The sequence below is a fragment of the Echiichthys vipera genome (assembly GCF_963691815.1).
Source record: "Echiichthys vipera genome assembly, chromosome: X".
Classification (NCBI taxonomy): domain Eukaryota; kingdom Metazoa; phylum Chordata; class Actinopteri; order Perciformes; family Trachinidae; genus Echiichthys; species Echiichthys vipera.
In genome coordinates, this window is record NC_139825.1 from 8,363,686 (window position 1) to 8,379,295 (window position 15,610).

The 15,610-nt window shown below is 42.6% G+C and overlaps 1 protein-coding gene across 1 annotated transcript; it reads left to right on the forward strand.

The window, feature by feature from the left end:
* Positions 1-234: 234 nt before the first annotated feature.
* Positions 235-12,818, forward strand: golt1a (golgi transport 1A; the record flags this gene model as incomplete). Its single annotated transcript, XM_083938427.1, has 5 exons — positions 235-259; positions 5,734-5,825; positions 11,841-12,019; positions 12,601-12,664; positions 12,789-12,818. The coding sequence occupies 5 exons, from the start codon at positions 235-237 to the stop codon at positions 12,816-12,818; spliced, it is 390 nt and encodes a 129-aa protein (XP_083794553.1).
* Positions 12,819-15,610: the final 2,792 nt, after the last annotated feature.

Genomic DNA, 15,610 nt, shown 5'->3' on the forward strand with positions numbered 1-15,610 from the left:
TTCAGGAGGTCGAACACAAGATAGGAGATAAATCCATCAAATGTCTTTGAATGGCTGATAGTTGAACCTTTACCTGGGAATCCACAGTGTGAGCCTGCTCTGGTTAATATTCACCTCACACACTGACAACATCAATGTACAAAGGTCACCACTGTGAAGAGGAAAGGACTCATTTGTTCCTGACAGCCACAGAGAAACAAGAGGAGAAGAGGAGGGACAACACAACTTATTACTATGGTGGTCATCACAGAGTTTCAGAGTAAGTGTTTCCACAGTTGCTCTTTTCTAAAGTGTTGGGGTGAAGCTGTTATCCTCTGAGGGAGTCATGGTGCACAGAGCTTTAGTCTGACTTCAGAATATAAAGATGTCCTTGTGGAAGCATAGCAAGTTGAATCAGTCCAGGGCTTCTATTCCCAAAACATCCTAAGGCTAACAGGAGCTTCTTACGTGCTGTTTTAGGAGTAACTCTTTTTTTAAAAATGACTGTCAGTCCTAATTTTAGGACTCCTACATTTTTGGTGTTTTAGTGCTAAAACTACAGAGCCCTGGAGGTGACATGGACTGTTATTTTTCTAAAGGCTAATGGCTAGTGGCTCAGTTACCAAGACTGAATTTTTTTTGGATACATTTTTTATTGATATATACATAAATGATATAAAGTGAGGTTAGACATTGATGGATCGCTGGTAAATTATATTCAGAAATGTACAGGCAAACAGTTGTAAATGCTTAAAAGAACTAGAGATAAACTACATGAAAGAACAATAAAACAAAACAAATAACAGAATACATTTGAACGAAAAAACCCAACAACAATAAAAATGTATAAATGACATAAAAATTCCTGCCTCACCCTTCCCCCCTGCACCCAGAACTCTGCAACCCTAGGACACTCCCATACCAAAAAGTACCAAATTAATTCGGATTGCAATATGTGCAGTTTGGCAATGGTAGTGCTTTCTTTTTATGCAGTATGTGGAGAGTGAAATACCTTGTGTGTTTGAAATAAATACGAATGATCCTATGGTTGGGATTCCTGGAATTGCCAATTTAGGTGTAGGCTATTTCGGGAAGGTCAGCTTTCCACACTTGGTCAGTAACTATGGGCTTACAAGAGGCTTTATGTAAGGTAAAGTACATTGTTGCGACCAGTTTATTAGTGTGCATCGTTGTATGAAGTTGGAGATAAGAAAAAATTATGTGACAGGTATATCATCGTGTTTCTGGATGTCTTGGAATGTTTGAAGACCATGAACGTCTACGAGTGTGCGACCCTTTACTGCTCCAAAGAAAGAATAAAATTGGTTGTCTTCCAAAGCGAAGGTTGCAGTTGTTAAAAACGGGAGAGTGGACATACCAGTTATTCACAATTTGGCAGTGTTCTTCGGCAATACAAGTAGAAATTACTTTGTACCAGAAGGCCCCCTTAACCCTTAACTTATTGGAGAGTTGAAAAAAATCAGTGAGCAAAATTAAAACGATAAAGGCATTGACAGAACATTTAATTCAATTCAATTCAATTCAATTCAATTCAATTCAATTCAATTCAATTCATCATCTCATCTCATCTCATCTCATCTTCAACCGCCTATCCGGGGTCGGGTCGCGGGGGCAGCAGCTCTAGCAGGGGACCCCAAACTTCCCTTTCCCGAGCCACATTAACCAGCTTTAACTGGGGGAACCCAAGGCGTTCCCAGGTCAGTGTGGAGATATAATCTCTCCACCTGGTCCTGGGTCTTCCCCGAGGTCTCCTCCCAGCTGGACGTGCCCCGGGGGCATCCTTACTAGTTGCCCAAACCACCTCAACTGGCTCCTTTCAATGCAAAGGAGCAGCGGCTCTACTCCGAGTTCCTCACGGATGGCTGAACTTCTCACCTGATCTCAAAGGGAGACTCCAGCCACCCTCCTGAGAAAACCCATTTTGGCCACTTGTACCCGCGACCTCGTTCTTCCGGTCCTGACCCAGCTTTCATGACCATAGGTGAGGGTAGGAACGAAGATTGACCGGTAGATCGAAAGCTTTGCCTCCGGCTCAGCTCTCTTTTCGTCACAACGGTGCGGTAGAGCGACTGCAACACCGCCCCCGCTGCTCTGATTCTCCAGCCAAACTCACGCTCCATCGTCCCCTCACTCGTGAACAAGATCCCGAGGTACTTGAACTCCTTCACTTGGGGTAAGGACTCAGTAAGCAATCCACCGGTTTTCTGCTGAGAGCCATGGCCTCAGATTTAGAGTTTAATTTTAATTTAATTTAATTTAGTTTTTTAATTTTCTTCAAACCCAAAGCTTTCTGCATTTCTGGACGAATCTCATCAATCCCTGGGGCTTTGCCACTGTGGAGTTGTTTGACTTCCTCAGTGACTTCCGCCAGATATAGTGACAATGATCCCCATCAGCCTCCAGCTCTGCCTCTACATAAGAGGGCATATTATTCGGATTAAGGAGTTCCTCAAAGTGCTACTTCCACCGCCCGATTACCTCATCGCCTGAGGTCACCAGCGTCCCATCCTAACTGTAAACAGCTTGGACGGTTCCCCGTTTCCCCCTCCTGAGATGTCGAATGGTTTTTCAGAAGCACCTTGGTGCTGCCCGAAAGTCCTTCTCCATGACTTCTCCGAACTCCTCCCACACCCGCTACTTTGCCTCTGGCACAGCAGCCCTTCTGGCCTGTCGGTACCTTGCAACTGCCTCCGGAGTCTTCTGGGATAAAATATCCCGGAAAGCCTCCTTCTTCAGTCGGACATATTACCTTACCACCGGTGTCCACCACAGTGTTCGAGGGTTACCGCCTCTTAAGGCACCGCTGCAGCTTCAGCAATGGAAGCTTTGAACATTGCCCATTCCGGTTCAATGCCCCCAACCTCCACAGGGATGCCAGAAAAGCTCCGCCGGAGATGTGAGTTAAACGACTTCAAAAACCTGGACCTTGGCTCTGATGCACTTCCTATGCAGCATAGCCTTGGTCTCAGCTGGAACCTAATGTCTGACACTTTTACCTTCAAAGCAGCTGATGAGGACAAGCCCTTCACTCGTTGAGGTGTCTTATCTACTGTGAACAGCATCTATCTGTCTGGTCCTCACTGAAGGATTTAACCAGTCTCCAGATCCCAAGGCCCTACACAGAAATCTCCCCCACAGAGGCATCACGCAGAGAGCTAATTGTTTTTTGTGATGCTTTCACTAAAGCAATCTTGGCAGTGGCTTATCTCAAACTGATGGATACCAATGGATATCCATGTGGGCTTTTTCATGGGCAAGGCCAAGCTCACTCCTCTTCCCGAACATACAGTTGCAAGTCTTGAACTGTGTGCTGCAGTGTTGGCAGTGGAACTTGCAGAGCTCATCCTTTCAGAGATTGACATGGAGCTGGATGAAACTACCTTTTACATTGACAGCAAAGTAGTATTGGGCTACATCTGTAATGACACCAGACATTTTTATGTTTACATCAGTAACCGAGTCCAGCGGATAAGGAACTACTCTCGTCTTGAACAATGGCAATATGTGCCCACAGATGTAAATCCTGCAGATATTGCCACACGGTCAGGCACATGCTGGCTTTGTGGACCAATGTTTCTGAAACACCCCCAGCAGGCCAATCCTGAGAAAACACCTTTGAATTGATGAATCCCTCAGTGGACTGAGAAATATGCCCTCAGGTCTCTACAATGAAGACAACTATGTCAAGCAAACAACTAGGGGATCACCGCTTTTCCAAGTTCTCCAGCTGGAACTCACTGATCCACGCCATACAGCAGTCTCAGTTCAGCAACTCTTGCAGGCCAAGAAAACCATCATCCTTGCAGTTTAAGAAGAGACATACGCCCAAGAGTACACCTGTGTAAGAAAGGGGGAAAACCTTCCTTAGGACAGTCCTCTGAGAACATTGGCTCCTTTTATTAATGCTGATGGTCTATTGAGAGTTGGAGGTTGTGTCAGAGAAGCACAAATCCAGCCGGGAGAGAAAAACCCTCTCAACATTCCTGGAAAGCATCACATAGCACATAGCACATAACACTTTTGGTAAGATATTACCACAAGAAAACGCAACATCAGGGACGCGAAGGTAAAGGCAGAGCGAGGGGAGAATCGAAGGCACTACAAGCCATTGATTCCCTCCGTAATCATGGAGAATGTGAATTCACTGCCGAACAAGATCAACAAGCTGTCTGCGCTGAACAACCAGCGCATCTACCGTGAGAGCAGCTTGTTCATCTTTATGGAGACATGGTTATACCACCTAGCACCGGATGCTAACATGGACCTGAGGGGATTCACACACCAGAGGAGCCTGTTAAGTGGAAGGCTGCTCCTGCCCAAGTGTAGGACCAACAGGCTCAAGAACTCCTCTGTCCCTCAGGCCATCACACTCTACAACTCCTCACTCAGGGGGAGGAGGAAATAAAGAGGACAGAAGGGAAGGAGTAGGAGCCACTCACTGTGCAATTAATAATCTACTCTTAGATACCTAGACACTTCTCTTCTTTTTTTGTGCAATAACTTTATCCACCGCTTAAGTGCAATAATTTAATCTTGCTGCTCATTTCTGTCATATACAGTCATACATATTTTATCTTATACATTTCCTCTACATTTGACTTATCTGATTTAACTTTCTGTGAATTTTATTTGACCTGTATTCTTTCATCTACCTCATATATATTTGACTAAGAGTTTATTGCTTACTGTTTATTGTTTTTTATACTTTCTGTATTTATTTAGCTAAGAGTTTATTGTTTATCATATACAGTATTTTTTATACCTACCTTGTGTTTTTGTAAGCTGCTGGAATCTCAGTTTCCTTGCCAAGTCTAAGTCTAAGTCTAAGTCTAAGTCTAAGTCTATGCCTCTCACATGGGTGGTTCATTGGAGAGAAGGATTGTGTGTGATTGTGTAGCAAGAACAATCTTGGACTCTATGTTCCTGCAGCTTGGAACATCAAAGTTGACTCATGAAGCCATCTCCACACTGATGGCGGAAGTGGCCGCTATCATCAATGCCAGACCTCTTACAGCCGCGTCCACTGATCCAGATCATCCACTCATACTTACACCGGCAACTCAACTCACTCAAAAAATGAGCCTCCCTTCTGCGCCAGTTTGTGACCAGGTCAACGACCTCCATAAAAATCAGTGCAACACCTGGCTCAAGCCTTTTGGAATAAATGGAAGAGGCAATATCTTTCCTCGCTTCAGCCATGGAGGAAGTGGCAGTCTTCCCAGCCTGACCTTCAGCTAGGAAGCATTGTGCTTCTCAAGGACTACCAACTAAAGAGGAATGAATGGCCTCTCTGACTTATCCCTCAAGTCTTCCTTAACAAAGACCACAAAGTACGCAAGGTGGAGATCAAAGTCTCTAGGAAAGATGGGACTAAAATGTTAATGCAGCTTATCCCTATAAAAACAATAAATAAACACTACATATGTAAATATAAGTAAGTCAAAAAGGTTTAAAAGGAGTAAATTGATTCACAATCAAAATAACTTTACAGCGTATTTACAATAGAGTTACAGTACACTTTTTTGTCTGATTGTGCTATGTTTGTGTGTTCTCAGTTTTACCCGTTTTCAAGTTAATAAACCTGTGGACAAACTATTACTTTGTTCATAGTTTTGATGAGAAGAAGGGGTTGCACTTAATGCCAAGATATATTCAGTACATACTGTATATTGAGGGCGGCACAATTTTATTGATTTAATTTTCTCATGTTCCATGTGTATGTTTGTCTTCCAGAGATTGGTATTAGTCTGATGGGATTCGGTGTATTTTTCCTGCTCTTTGGTGTGCTGCTGTATTTTGACTCTGTCTTGCTGGCCTTTGGGAATGTGAGTAGTTTTTCATTCCACACAAATCTGCTCAGTGTCAACATCACATCATCACACTGACTCATATCACAACGTATTCTCATTAACAGGATCATATGATCACTTATGAAAACGTATGCACAGCGATTTATATATGTCACAAAATATGACATCCTATCTTAACTGACCTTTGTAGTAATTTTTCAATCTGAGCTATGCTTTAATAAGCAAAAAAACCCCAAAACAACAGCTTCCACCAGCTAAGAATCATTTCAAAAATAAAACACTCAATGTCATACCATAATCTGGAAAAAGTTATTCATGCCATCATAACATAATGGCTGGATTTTTGTAACTCCCTCTACTTTGGTTTCCTCCAATGCAGCAGTAAGACTGTTGACGTGGTCAAAAAAGTAGGATCATATCACACCTGTCCTTACATCCCTTCAATGGCTGCCAGTACATGAAAGGATCCATTTTAAGATTTTACTAATGGTGATCAAAGCTCTCAATGGCCAGGCCCCATCTTACATTTCTGACATTCTACACCCCCACTCAGCCATTAGGTCCCTTAGATCCTGGAACAAGGGTCTTCTCAATTCAATTCAATTCAATTCAATTCAAATCAATTCAATTCAATTCGATTTTATTTATAGTGCCAAATCATAACAAAAGATATCTCAGGACACTTTACCGAGTAGGTATAGACCACACTCTATGACTTATTTATGATTTACATAGACCCAACAATTCCCCCATTGAGTACGGTGGCAACGAAAACCTTCCCTATAACAGGCAGGAACATCGAACAGGCCCAGCTCTATGGAGGACGGACATCTGTCTTGACCGGTTGGGGAGGAAGAAAAGAAGAGAGAAAGAGAAAATGGTGGACAGATGGACTGAGAGAGACAAAGACAGACAGACAGACGGACACACTTCCAGGGATGCAAGCAACCACACAAGTAACAGTGACTATAGTGATAGCTAAAGCAATGTGAATATGACTTACAAGCTATGGCAGTTAATACAGCATAACAGCAAGAAACAGGCACAGCCAGAGTGACAGAACATGACAATGATAATAATGATGGTGGCAAACATGGAGCTGAATTAGTTACATGCATTGATGAGACATGAATGATACGGACAGACAGGATAAAAGCAATAAAGAGTATCAGCAACAGGATTAACCCCCGGCAGACTAGGCATATAGTAGCATCATTAAACATGACAAAATCAGCTTAGCCCCGTACATGCAGGCTCTAAGAGAATTATCTGATATCAAATAATTTACCAATACAGCTTTAGATGACAGAGATCTGATGTTTAAAAGTCCATGTTTTATTTTCTGATTTTGTTGCATTATTGCAGCTTAAAAAATAACAACATAGCTAAGGGCTCGTAAGCCCTAGATGTAAGCTTTATCAAAGAGGAAAGTTTAAGATTACTCTTAAATAAGGGGATGGTATCTTCCGAATAACACTTGGGAGTTGGTTCCACAGGAGAGGAGCTTGGTAGCTGAAGGCTCTGCCTCCCATTCTACTTTTGGAGACAAGTAGCTCTGCATTCTCAGAGCGCAGCGATCTAGATTCAAGATTCAAGATTCAAGAAGCTTTATTTATCCCGAGGGAAATTATTTTGCAACAGTTTCAATACAAAGGTGGAAAAGGATCAGAGTAACAATAAGCATAAACATAAATCAAATCAAAATAAAGCTAACATCAGATAAATCAAGCAATGAACTAAGTGTGACAGAGTGCAACAGACATCGTGGTTAAGCGTAGGTATATACAATATACAACAATACGCACTGTTCAGTTTAGCAGCAGATTGAAATGAAATAAGTACAAACTAATAAGTGAGAAGGAGCGATAAGTTATAAGTGTTAAAAATGTTAAAAATGTAGCAGCATTTCCTACATAACTAAGTGACCATATGGCACAGTGGAGTGTAGCAGCATTTTGTACAGAAGTAAGTTACAGTAAACCACAGTGAAATGTAGCAGCATGTCCTAAAACACAGTAAGTGTAGCAGCAGATAGTTACAGTACCATTAATAAATAAATAAAGTGATGTAGTGGTGATATAAAGAGACAGTGTAAAGTGTAGCAGCAGTAAGTTACAGTACCACTAAATAAGTGATGTAGTGGTGGTATAAAGTGACAGTGTAGTATAGCAGCATTTCTTACTGAACTAAGTGACAGTACAACTGAATAAAGTGGTGCAGTAATGATATAAAGTGACAAAGTGACATTCTCAGGATACAGGTTCCTTACCTGACCAGGGGGAGATGAATTATAAAGTTTGATGGCCGCCGGAAGGAAAGACTTCCTCCGGCGTTCAGTATTACACCGGGGGAGAATTAGTCTGTGGCTGAAGGTGCTTCTGCTGGAGGTCAGCAGCTGGTGGAGAGGGTGAGTGTTATTGTACAGGATGCTGTGCAGTTTAGACAGCATCCTCCTCTCAGACACCGCCACCAAAGAGTCCAGTGTGACCCCCAGGACGGAGCCAGCCTTCCTGATGATCTTACTGATCCTCTTTGCGTCTGCTGCCCTCAGTCTGCTGCCCCAGCACACAACAGCAAAGAAGATGGCACTGGCTACCACTGACTGGTAGAACATCCTCAGCATGGTGCTACATACATTGAATGACCGGAGCCTCCTCAGGAAATAGAGACGACTCTGGCCCTTCTTGTAGACAGCCTCAGTGTTCTTGGACCAGTCCAGTTTGTTGTCCAGGTATACTCCAAGGTATTTGTAATCCTGGACAACATCCACAGTCACGCCGTTGATGGAGATGGGTGTGGGGGCAGATTTACTCCTGCGGAAATCCACCACTAGCTCCTTAGTCTTGGTGGCGTTTAGAATCAGGTGATTTGCTGCACACCAGTCGACGAAGGAGTCCACAACACCCCTGTATTCCTCCTCCTTTCCCTCACTGACACAGCCAACAATTGCAGAATCGTCAGCAAACTTCTGCAGGTGGCAGAACTCAGAGAGGAACTGAAAGTCTGAGGTGTACAGGGTGAACAGAAATGGGGAAAGAACAGTTCCCTGTGGAGCTCCAGTACTGCTGACCACAGAGTCAGACACTCCGTCCTGCAGTCTGACATACTGTGGTCGACCCGTCAAGTAATCCGTAATCCAGGAAACCAGGGGAAGGTCCACCTGCATCGCCGTCAGCTTACGTCCCAGCAGAGCAGGCCGGATGGTATTGAACGCACTGGAGAAGTCCATGAACAAGATTCTCACTGTGGTTCCAGCTCTGTCAAGGTGGGTGCAGGCACGGTTGAGCAGGAAGATGATAGCGTCCTCCACACCTAGACCTGGTAGGCAAACTGTAGAGGGGCCAGTAATGAGCTGACCAAGGGCCGAAGAAGTGAAAGAACCAGCCTCTCCAGGGACTTCATCAGGTGCGACGTCAGCGCCACCGGTCTGTAGTCTTCGGAGGTGCTGTGACGCACCTTCTTTGGTACTGGTACCAGGCAGGATGTCTTCCACAGAACAGGGACCTTCTCAAGACTCAGGCTGAGGTTGTAGATGTACTGCAGTACTCCACACAGCTGGGTCGCACATGCTTTTAGGACCCTCGGGCTGACACTGTCTGCTCTGTGTGTTCTGTGGGTTGGTGGGGGTTGAGAGAGGTGATGGCGGGGGGGAGGGGACAGGTAGGGCAAAACCAGGAAGGAATTGAGGGGGAGGGGGGGTGTCAGCAGGACTGGAGGTTTGGAGGTGGATGGTTGTGGAGGAGCCGTGGGGGGGTGGTCCAGAGCCCTTTCATCAAATCTGTTGAAGAACAGATTCAGCTCATTGGCACGTTCAGTACCACCTCCCACTGTCTGGCTACCAGATGGTTTGTAGCCAGTGATGCTCCTCATGCCGCTCCACACATCCTTTAAATTGTTCTGCTGGAGTTTGTGCTCCAGCTTCCTCCTGTAGGTGTCTTTGCCCTGTTGAATCCTCTCCTTCAGCTCCCTCTGGACCTGCCTCATCCGCTCTCTGTCCCCTTCTCTGAAGGCCCTCTTCTTCTCCAGGGGTGATGTCTCTGGTGACCCACGGCTTGTTAATTGGGAAACAGCGTACAGTCACTGTAGGAACTACGCTGTCCACACAGAAATTGATATACCCTGTTATGCAGTCCGTGAGATCATCAAGGTCCTCCCCATGTGAATTACAGAGCAAATCCCAGTCTGTGAGTTCAAAGCAACCCTGTAAAGCTTTGTCAGTCTCCTGTGACCATCTCCTCACAGTCCTGGTGGTCACAGGAAGCCGCTGGACTTGGGGCTTATACAGGGGCTGCAGGTGGATGAGGTTGTGGTCTGATCTTCCAAGAGGAGGAAAGGCAGTGGAGCTGTAAGCCTCCTTAACATTAGCATACAGCAGGTCCAGTGTCTTGTTTTCCCTGGTGGGACAGTCCACAAACTGCTTGAAAATGGGCAGTGTTGCAGCCAGAGTGATGTGGTTGAAGTCCCCAGATATTGCAATGAATGCGTCTGGCTGCCGTGTCTGAAGTCCCGCGACGACGGTGTCGATGACGTCACTCGCGCGCGCCGCGTTTGCAGTCGGAGGAATGTAAACAACCAGAACGATCACGTGTGAAAACTCCCTCGGCAGATAACATGGCCTCAGACTCACGGCAAGCAGCTCAATGTCCGGGCTACACGCACGCTCCTTTACAGTAACGTGTCCAGGATGACACCACTTGTTGTTAATAAGAATAGCAAGTCCCCCACCTTTCCTCTTGCCACTCTCACGGTGAGTCCTGTCCACCCGAACAGTCTGAAAGCTGTCCACAGTTACGTTAGAGTCTGGGATGTCCTCGTGGAGCCACGTCTCCGTGAAACACAGCACACTGCTCACACGATACATCCTCTGAGTCTTCACCAGGCCCGCCAGCTCGTCCATCTTATTAGCCAGCGACCTCACGTTCCCCATGGTGATGGAAGGGAGAGATGGTTTGTATCTCCTCTTCTTTTCCTGTTGTTTACGTCCAGCCTTACATCCCCTGTACTTTCTCCTCAGTTCTGTGGGGATTTCAGGCCTCTCCCGCATTAGCGCCATTGGTGCTAGCGACAACAGCTGTTCACGGGTGTAAACAATAGAGCGGCCGCACTGTTGTGTCCAGACGGAGACACGGTCGGCAAAAATAGTTCCAAGAATGAGACAAACGGACAAAAAACACGTAAGAAAGTTCACAAACATAGTTGGCTAAGGTTAGCACGACGACTTACAGGAAAAAGCACTAATAAAAAGACAGTAAAATAAGATAAAAAAGCAAAAAAGTGCGGAAAGGAGAGAGAGCAACTGTTGCTGGCTGCCGATTTACACAGCGTCGGAACCACGAACCCGCGCTAGTTGGGTAATACGGTATTATGAGCTTTTTAAGATACGACGGAGCCTGACCAATAAGAGCTTTGTAGGTAAGAAGAAGGATTTAAATTTTTCTATTCTAAATTTTACAGGTAGCCAGTGAAAAGAAGCTGATACAGGAGACATATGTTCTCTTCAATTTGTTTTAGTTAGTACACGAGCTGCAGCATTTTGGACCAACTGGAGACTCTTAACAGACTTATTGGAGCAGCCTCAGAGTCAGCACCTGTGGTGAGGGTCCCTGGTGTGCCTGTGTGTTCTCACTGCTGTCAGCACAATCAAACCTGGCAAAAAAGCAGGTCAGGTGTGGAGCTGTTGTTGTTGTAGCTGGTGATGGTTCCTGTGCCCTGCCACACACGTTGAGAGTCTGAGCTGTTAAAAGGCTCCTCGATACGCTTTGTGAAGTGGTGCTTTGAACAGTTACTAATTTCCAATACTACACTGCGAATGTGACAAGATGGAGGGCTCTGCAAGAACAGAAGAGGCTGAGGAAAGGAACTCTGGGAGATGAAGTCCCAGAGGCTCATATGCAATTACATCTTAGTGCCAAAAATGCATCTGGAAACAACATGTCTCTAATCTTACAGATTATAACTTAAGTTTGGAAGAATTGAATGCAAGTATTTTATATTTCCTCAGATTTCTTAAGTTTGATTGTTTTTGTATAGATTCTGTTTCTGACTGGTTTGACGTTCATCATCGGCTTCAGAAGGACAGCCCACTTCTTCTTCCAAAGACAAAAGTTTCGGGCCTCTTTCTTCTTCCTGGGAGGTGTTTCTCTGGTGCTGTGCCGTTGGCCAATAATTGGAATGCTGGTGGAGAGTTATGGCTTTGTGCTTTTATTCAGGTGAGTTCAGCTAGTGGGGGTTTCTGAAAGAAAAACGAGGCTTGTGAGACATTTTATTTTCTCTCATACAGTGGATAGATGATCATGTTAACATTCTCATTTCTCTAGTTTATGCTCAGTCCACCATCATCGCGCAAATACGGTGGCTTTCACACTTGATTTTTTTTTTTGTGTTGACACTGAAGGTGTAATTGTGTTATTCCACTAATGTTGCCAGTTTGATTTGGGAACACCATGATCTGAAAAATGAATCTAATAACCTCATAGGCAGTTACTTGATTATAGGCTAAAATAAAATTTGGACAATAACAAGAGTTGATAGTTTGTTGATGTTGTTAATGTCAGTCATTTGAGTATTTTTCCCTTTTTCCTTTGTTCCTTTGTTTTCCTTTCTTTTTATTGTAACTGTGTATTGTTGTTTTAATTTGAACTTTTTGAAAAGGACCACAGGAAGACTAGCCTGGCGTTTGTGCATCGGCTACTGGGGATCCACAGTAAACAATAAACAATAATTCTCATGTCATCATGATGGATGTTAAGTTGCAAAGAGATGTTTCCCATCACACTGTTTCCCTCTGTAGGTCCTTCTTCCCCATGGCCTTGGGATTTGTGCTGTCAGCTGTGAATATCACTTTCCTAAATGCGGTAAGTTTTGTTCTTGGCTCAGTAGATTAACACTTAATTTTTTTAATTCAAAATACCTCAGGGATATCACTACAGGCGTTTGACAAATTGTTGCCTTTAATGCACTCTCATGTTCTTCTGTTAGTTCTTCTCCAGCAGCTCCTCCATAGTCTGAGCAGAAGAATGTGATGCAGCAGGAATGCTGGATGCCCTTTGATGGATTGTTAATCAGACACTGGCTGGGCAGAGGGGAAGAACTTGATGAGTAAATGCTTGATAACTGAACAATTGTCATTTATTTTGCAGATGACCAGTAAGAATACTTTATTTGTTTTACAAAGTACTGTATTTTGTAGCACATAAGGCTACAATTTACCAAGCAGTCAGTCTGCCTCAAAGCTACACTAACTTAAAACCTGTGTTGATGTAGATGTTTTTCATCTAATTTTATAATCATTTACTTTTTTACTTAAACATATTAATATATTGTTTTTGTTTTGTTGAATCATGAAAAATAAATGTTCCTATTTTGTCTGAGAGTGTCACATATTGTATAATATTCCCAGTGGTTGTTTATAGGACCATCATTCTACACTGAAAAAAAGAACATGTTGGATTAACTTAATTAAATAGTGGACATTGGTTGCACACAGATGTTTTGCTTTGGCAGCAATTTAAACAATTGCGTTAAATTAACACAAGTTATTTATGTCCAATAAACCTGTGTATTTTGTGTTGATATAGTGTGATTGAAACATGTTTTGATAAAGTAATTTGAGTTCTTGGAACATTTTAATCCTTCATAATTTTATCACATTATTTCAACACTATTCAATAAACATTACCCCAATACTATTTGGTCACTTAAATACTACACGTTATTTTCATATTACATGTTAGTATTATATTCTATTGTCAATTACACATTTTTACAATGGAGGCCTTAAAACAGATTGTTTGCATTGTTCTCTGAAGATGGTTGCCTGTAACCACTAGTAACCTTTCAAAATAAAATGTTTAATTTCACTGCAGTGCGTAGGTAAACAATTGAACTGGTATTACTATTCCACTGTAATACAAATCAATAGTGAACAAGTAATTAAATAATACAAAATTAAATAACAATTGTAATTAAACAATTTGAAATGCAAAAATGTTAGTTACCTTTGCCATTCCAGCAATAATTTATTTTAATGTCTGATACCTTTCTATTATCTCTCTTAATCATTACAATTGCCCATTTTTACCCCAAGTAAAATAAAAAATGTACAGTTGCATGTCAAAACATTTATTCAAGAGTCATAGGATAAAACAGACCTCATTGTGACATCTTGGTTCAAAACAGTACTTAACATTCTTGAAATATCCCATTTCACACGGACCTGGTGGGATTTAGACTGTGTGCAGTTCTCCATCTCTTAACTAGTAAAGAGAACTCGGAATTAAAATTGAAGAACGCTGCCAATCAGAGAACTTTAAGAAGAGAGTAAGATGGGAAAGAAATTTGTCCCATCCACATGGCAGTTAAGGTTTTATGAATAAAATGTTTTATAACTGCAGCTATGAAATATACAACAAGTGTACAGCAAATATACATTAATTTTGAAACAACTGCCTTTAAAATATGTAACTGTAATCTACAGAACCGAGTACAAAGAGTGCAATAAAATAAACCCCAATGTTTTGTCTTCAATAATCTGAAAGATGCCATGTATGAAAAAATAAATAAAAATACGGTTATCAATCAAGACTTAAGGTTTAAGTGACACTTATACAATTAACAAGTAAATATTTCAAAAACTGTTGTACTGCCTTCAGTCCAGCAATGAATTCACCCTCTATATAAGATTAAAGAACTGTCAATATCTAATGTAATACTGTTGTAGCAATTGGAACAGCACTTGTCCTTGAAATAATCAACACAATGTTAAAGTTTCTTACATTACACATTAGGCTAAAACCCATCTAACCTAAACATACCTCTGGTCCCACAGGTTGGGCCTGCACACAAAGAAAAACGATTCCTACAAGAGCCAAATCTGAGTTGTATTCTTAGAAGTAGTATTATTCTCAGAAGTATTGAACATTCTTTACTCCAACTGAGCTTAAAAGTTAACATCCTGATTCACACGGCCCTTATGGCACTATTTAGACTGTGTACAGTTCTCCATCCCCTCACCTGTAAAGACAGATTGAAACTACTACAAAGATTGAAGAATGCTGCCAATCAGAGAACTTGTAGAGAGGAAGAGGGAAAAAACTGGCCCCGTCCACATGGCAGGGTTAGGGTTAGGGAATAAACACTTGGTGAAGAAGTATACACTGACTGACACTTTTGGATGGTGGACTTAACAATGGATGCTGTGATTTGTCGTTGGTTGCTGATTGTTCACCTGGAAATTCAAACTCAACCCCAACAACAGTGATCTCTCCTTACTGCAGCAGTTTTGTCTTTAAGCATTGGGCTTTCCTCGAGAGTTGAGTCACATCCAATTCCATTACCACCTTTTGAATCACTTCGAAAGTGTAGCGGAGCTGTGGCGGGTACCTCAGATTCAATGAGTAAAAAAGTCCAAACAGCAAGGCTGTTGCGAGGGCCACATTATCCAGATCTTGAAGAACCACCACACCCTCGATGATGATGCCAACATCAGAAAAGCCATCGCCTGGCGTTTCTCTGGTGACGTAGATTCCCACTGTCGTTTTCTCGATGGCACTCAGTGCAGTGGCCTCAGTCATGTCCTGGTTACAGATAAAACATTTCTTTTTAAAAAACAAATAAATACATGATCGCTTGTGAATGCAGCAATTCTAATGCTATAGTTTATTCAAACCCATGTAAACAGCATAGCAGATTACTACAGATTGTCTTGCTATGCTGCAATTCATATTCAATTTCTAAGAGAAAGAAGTTCTCTGGAATTTTTCTGGAAGTTTTTTTCATGTTCCTGGATGACTTATTAACCT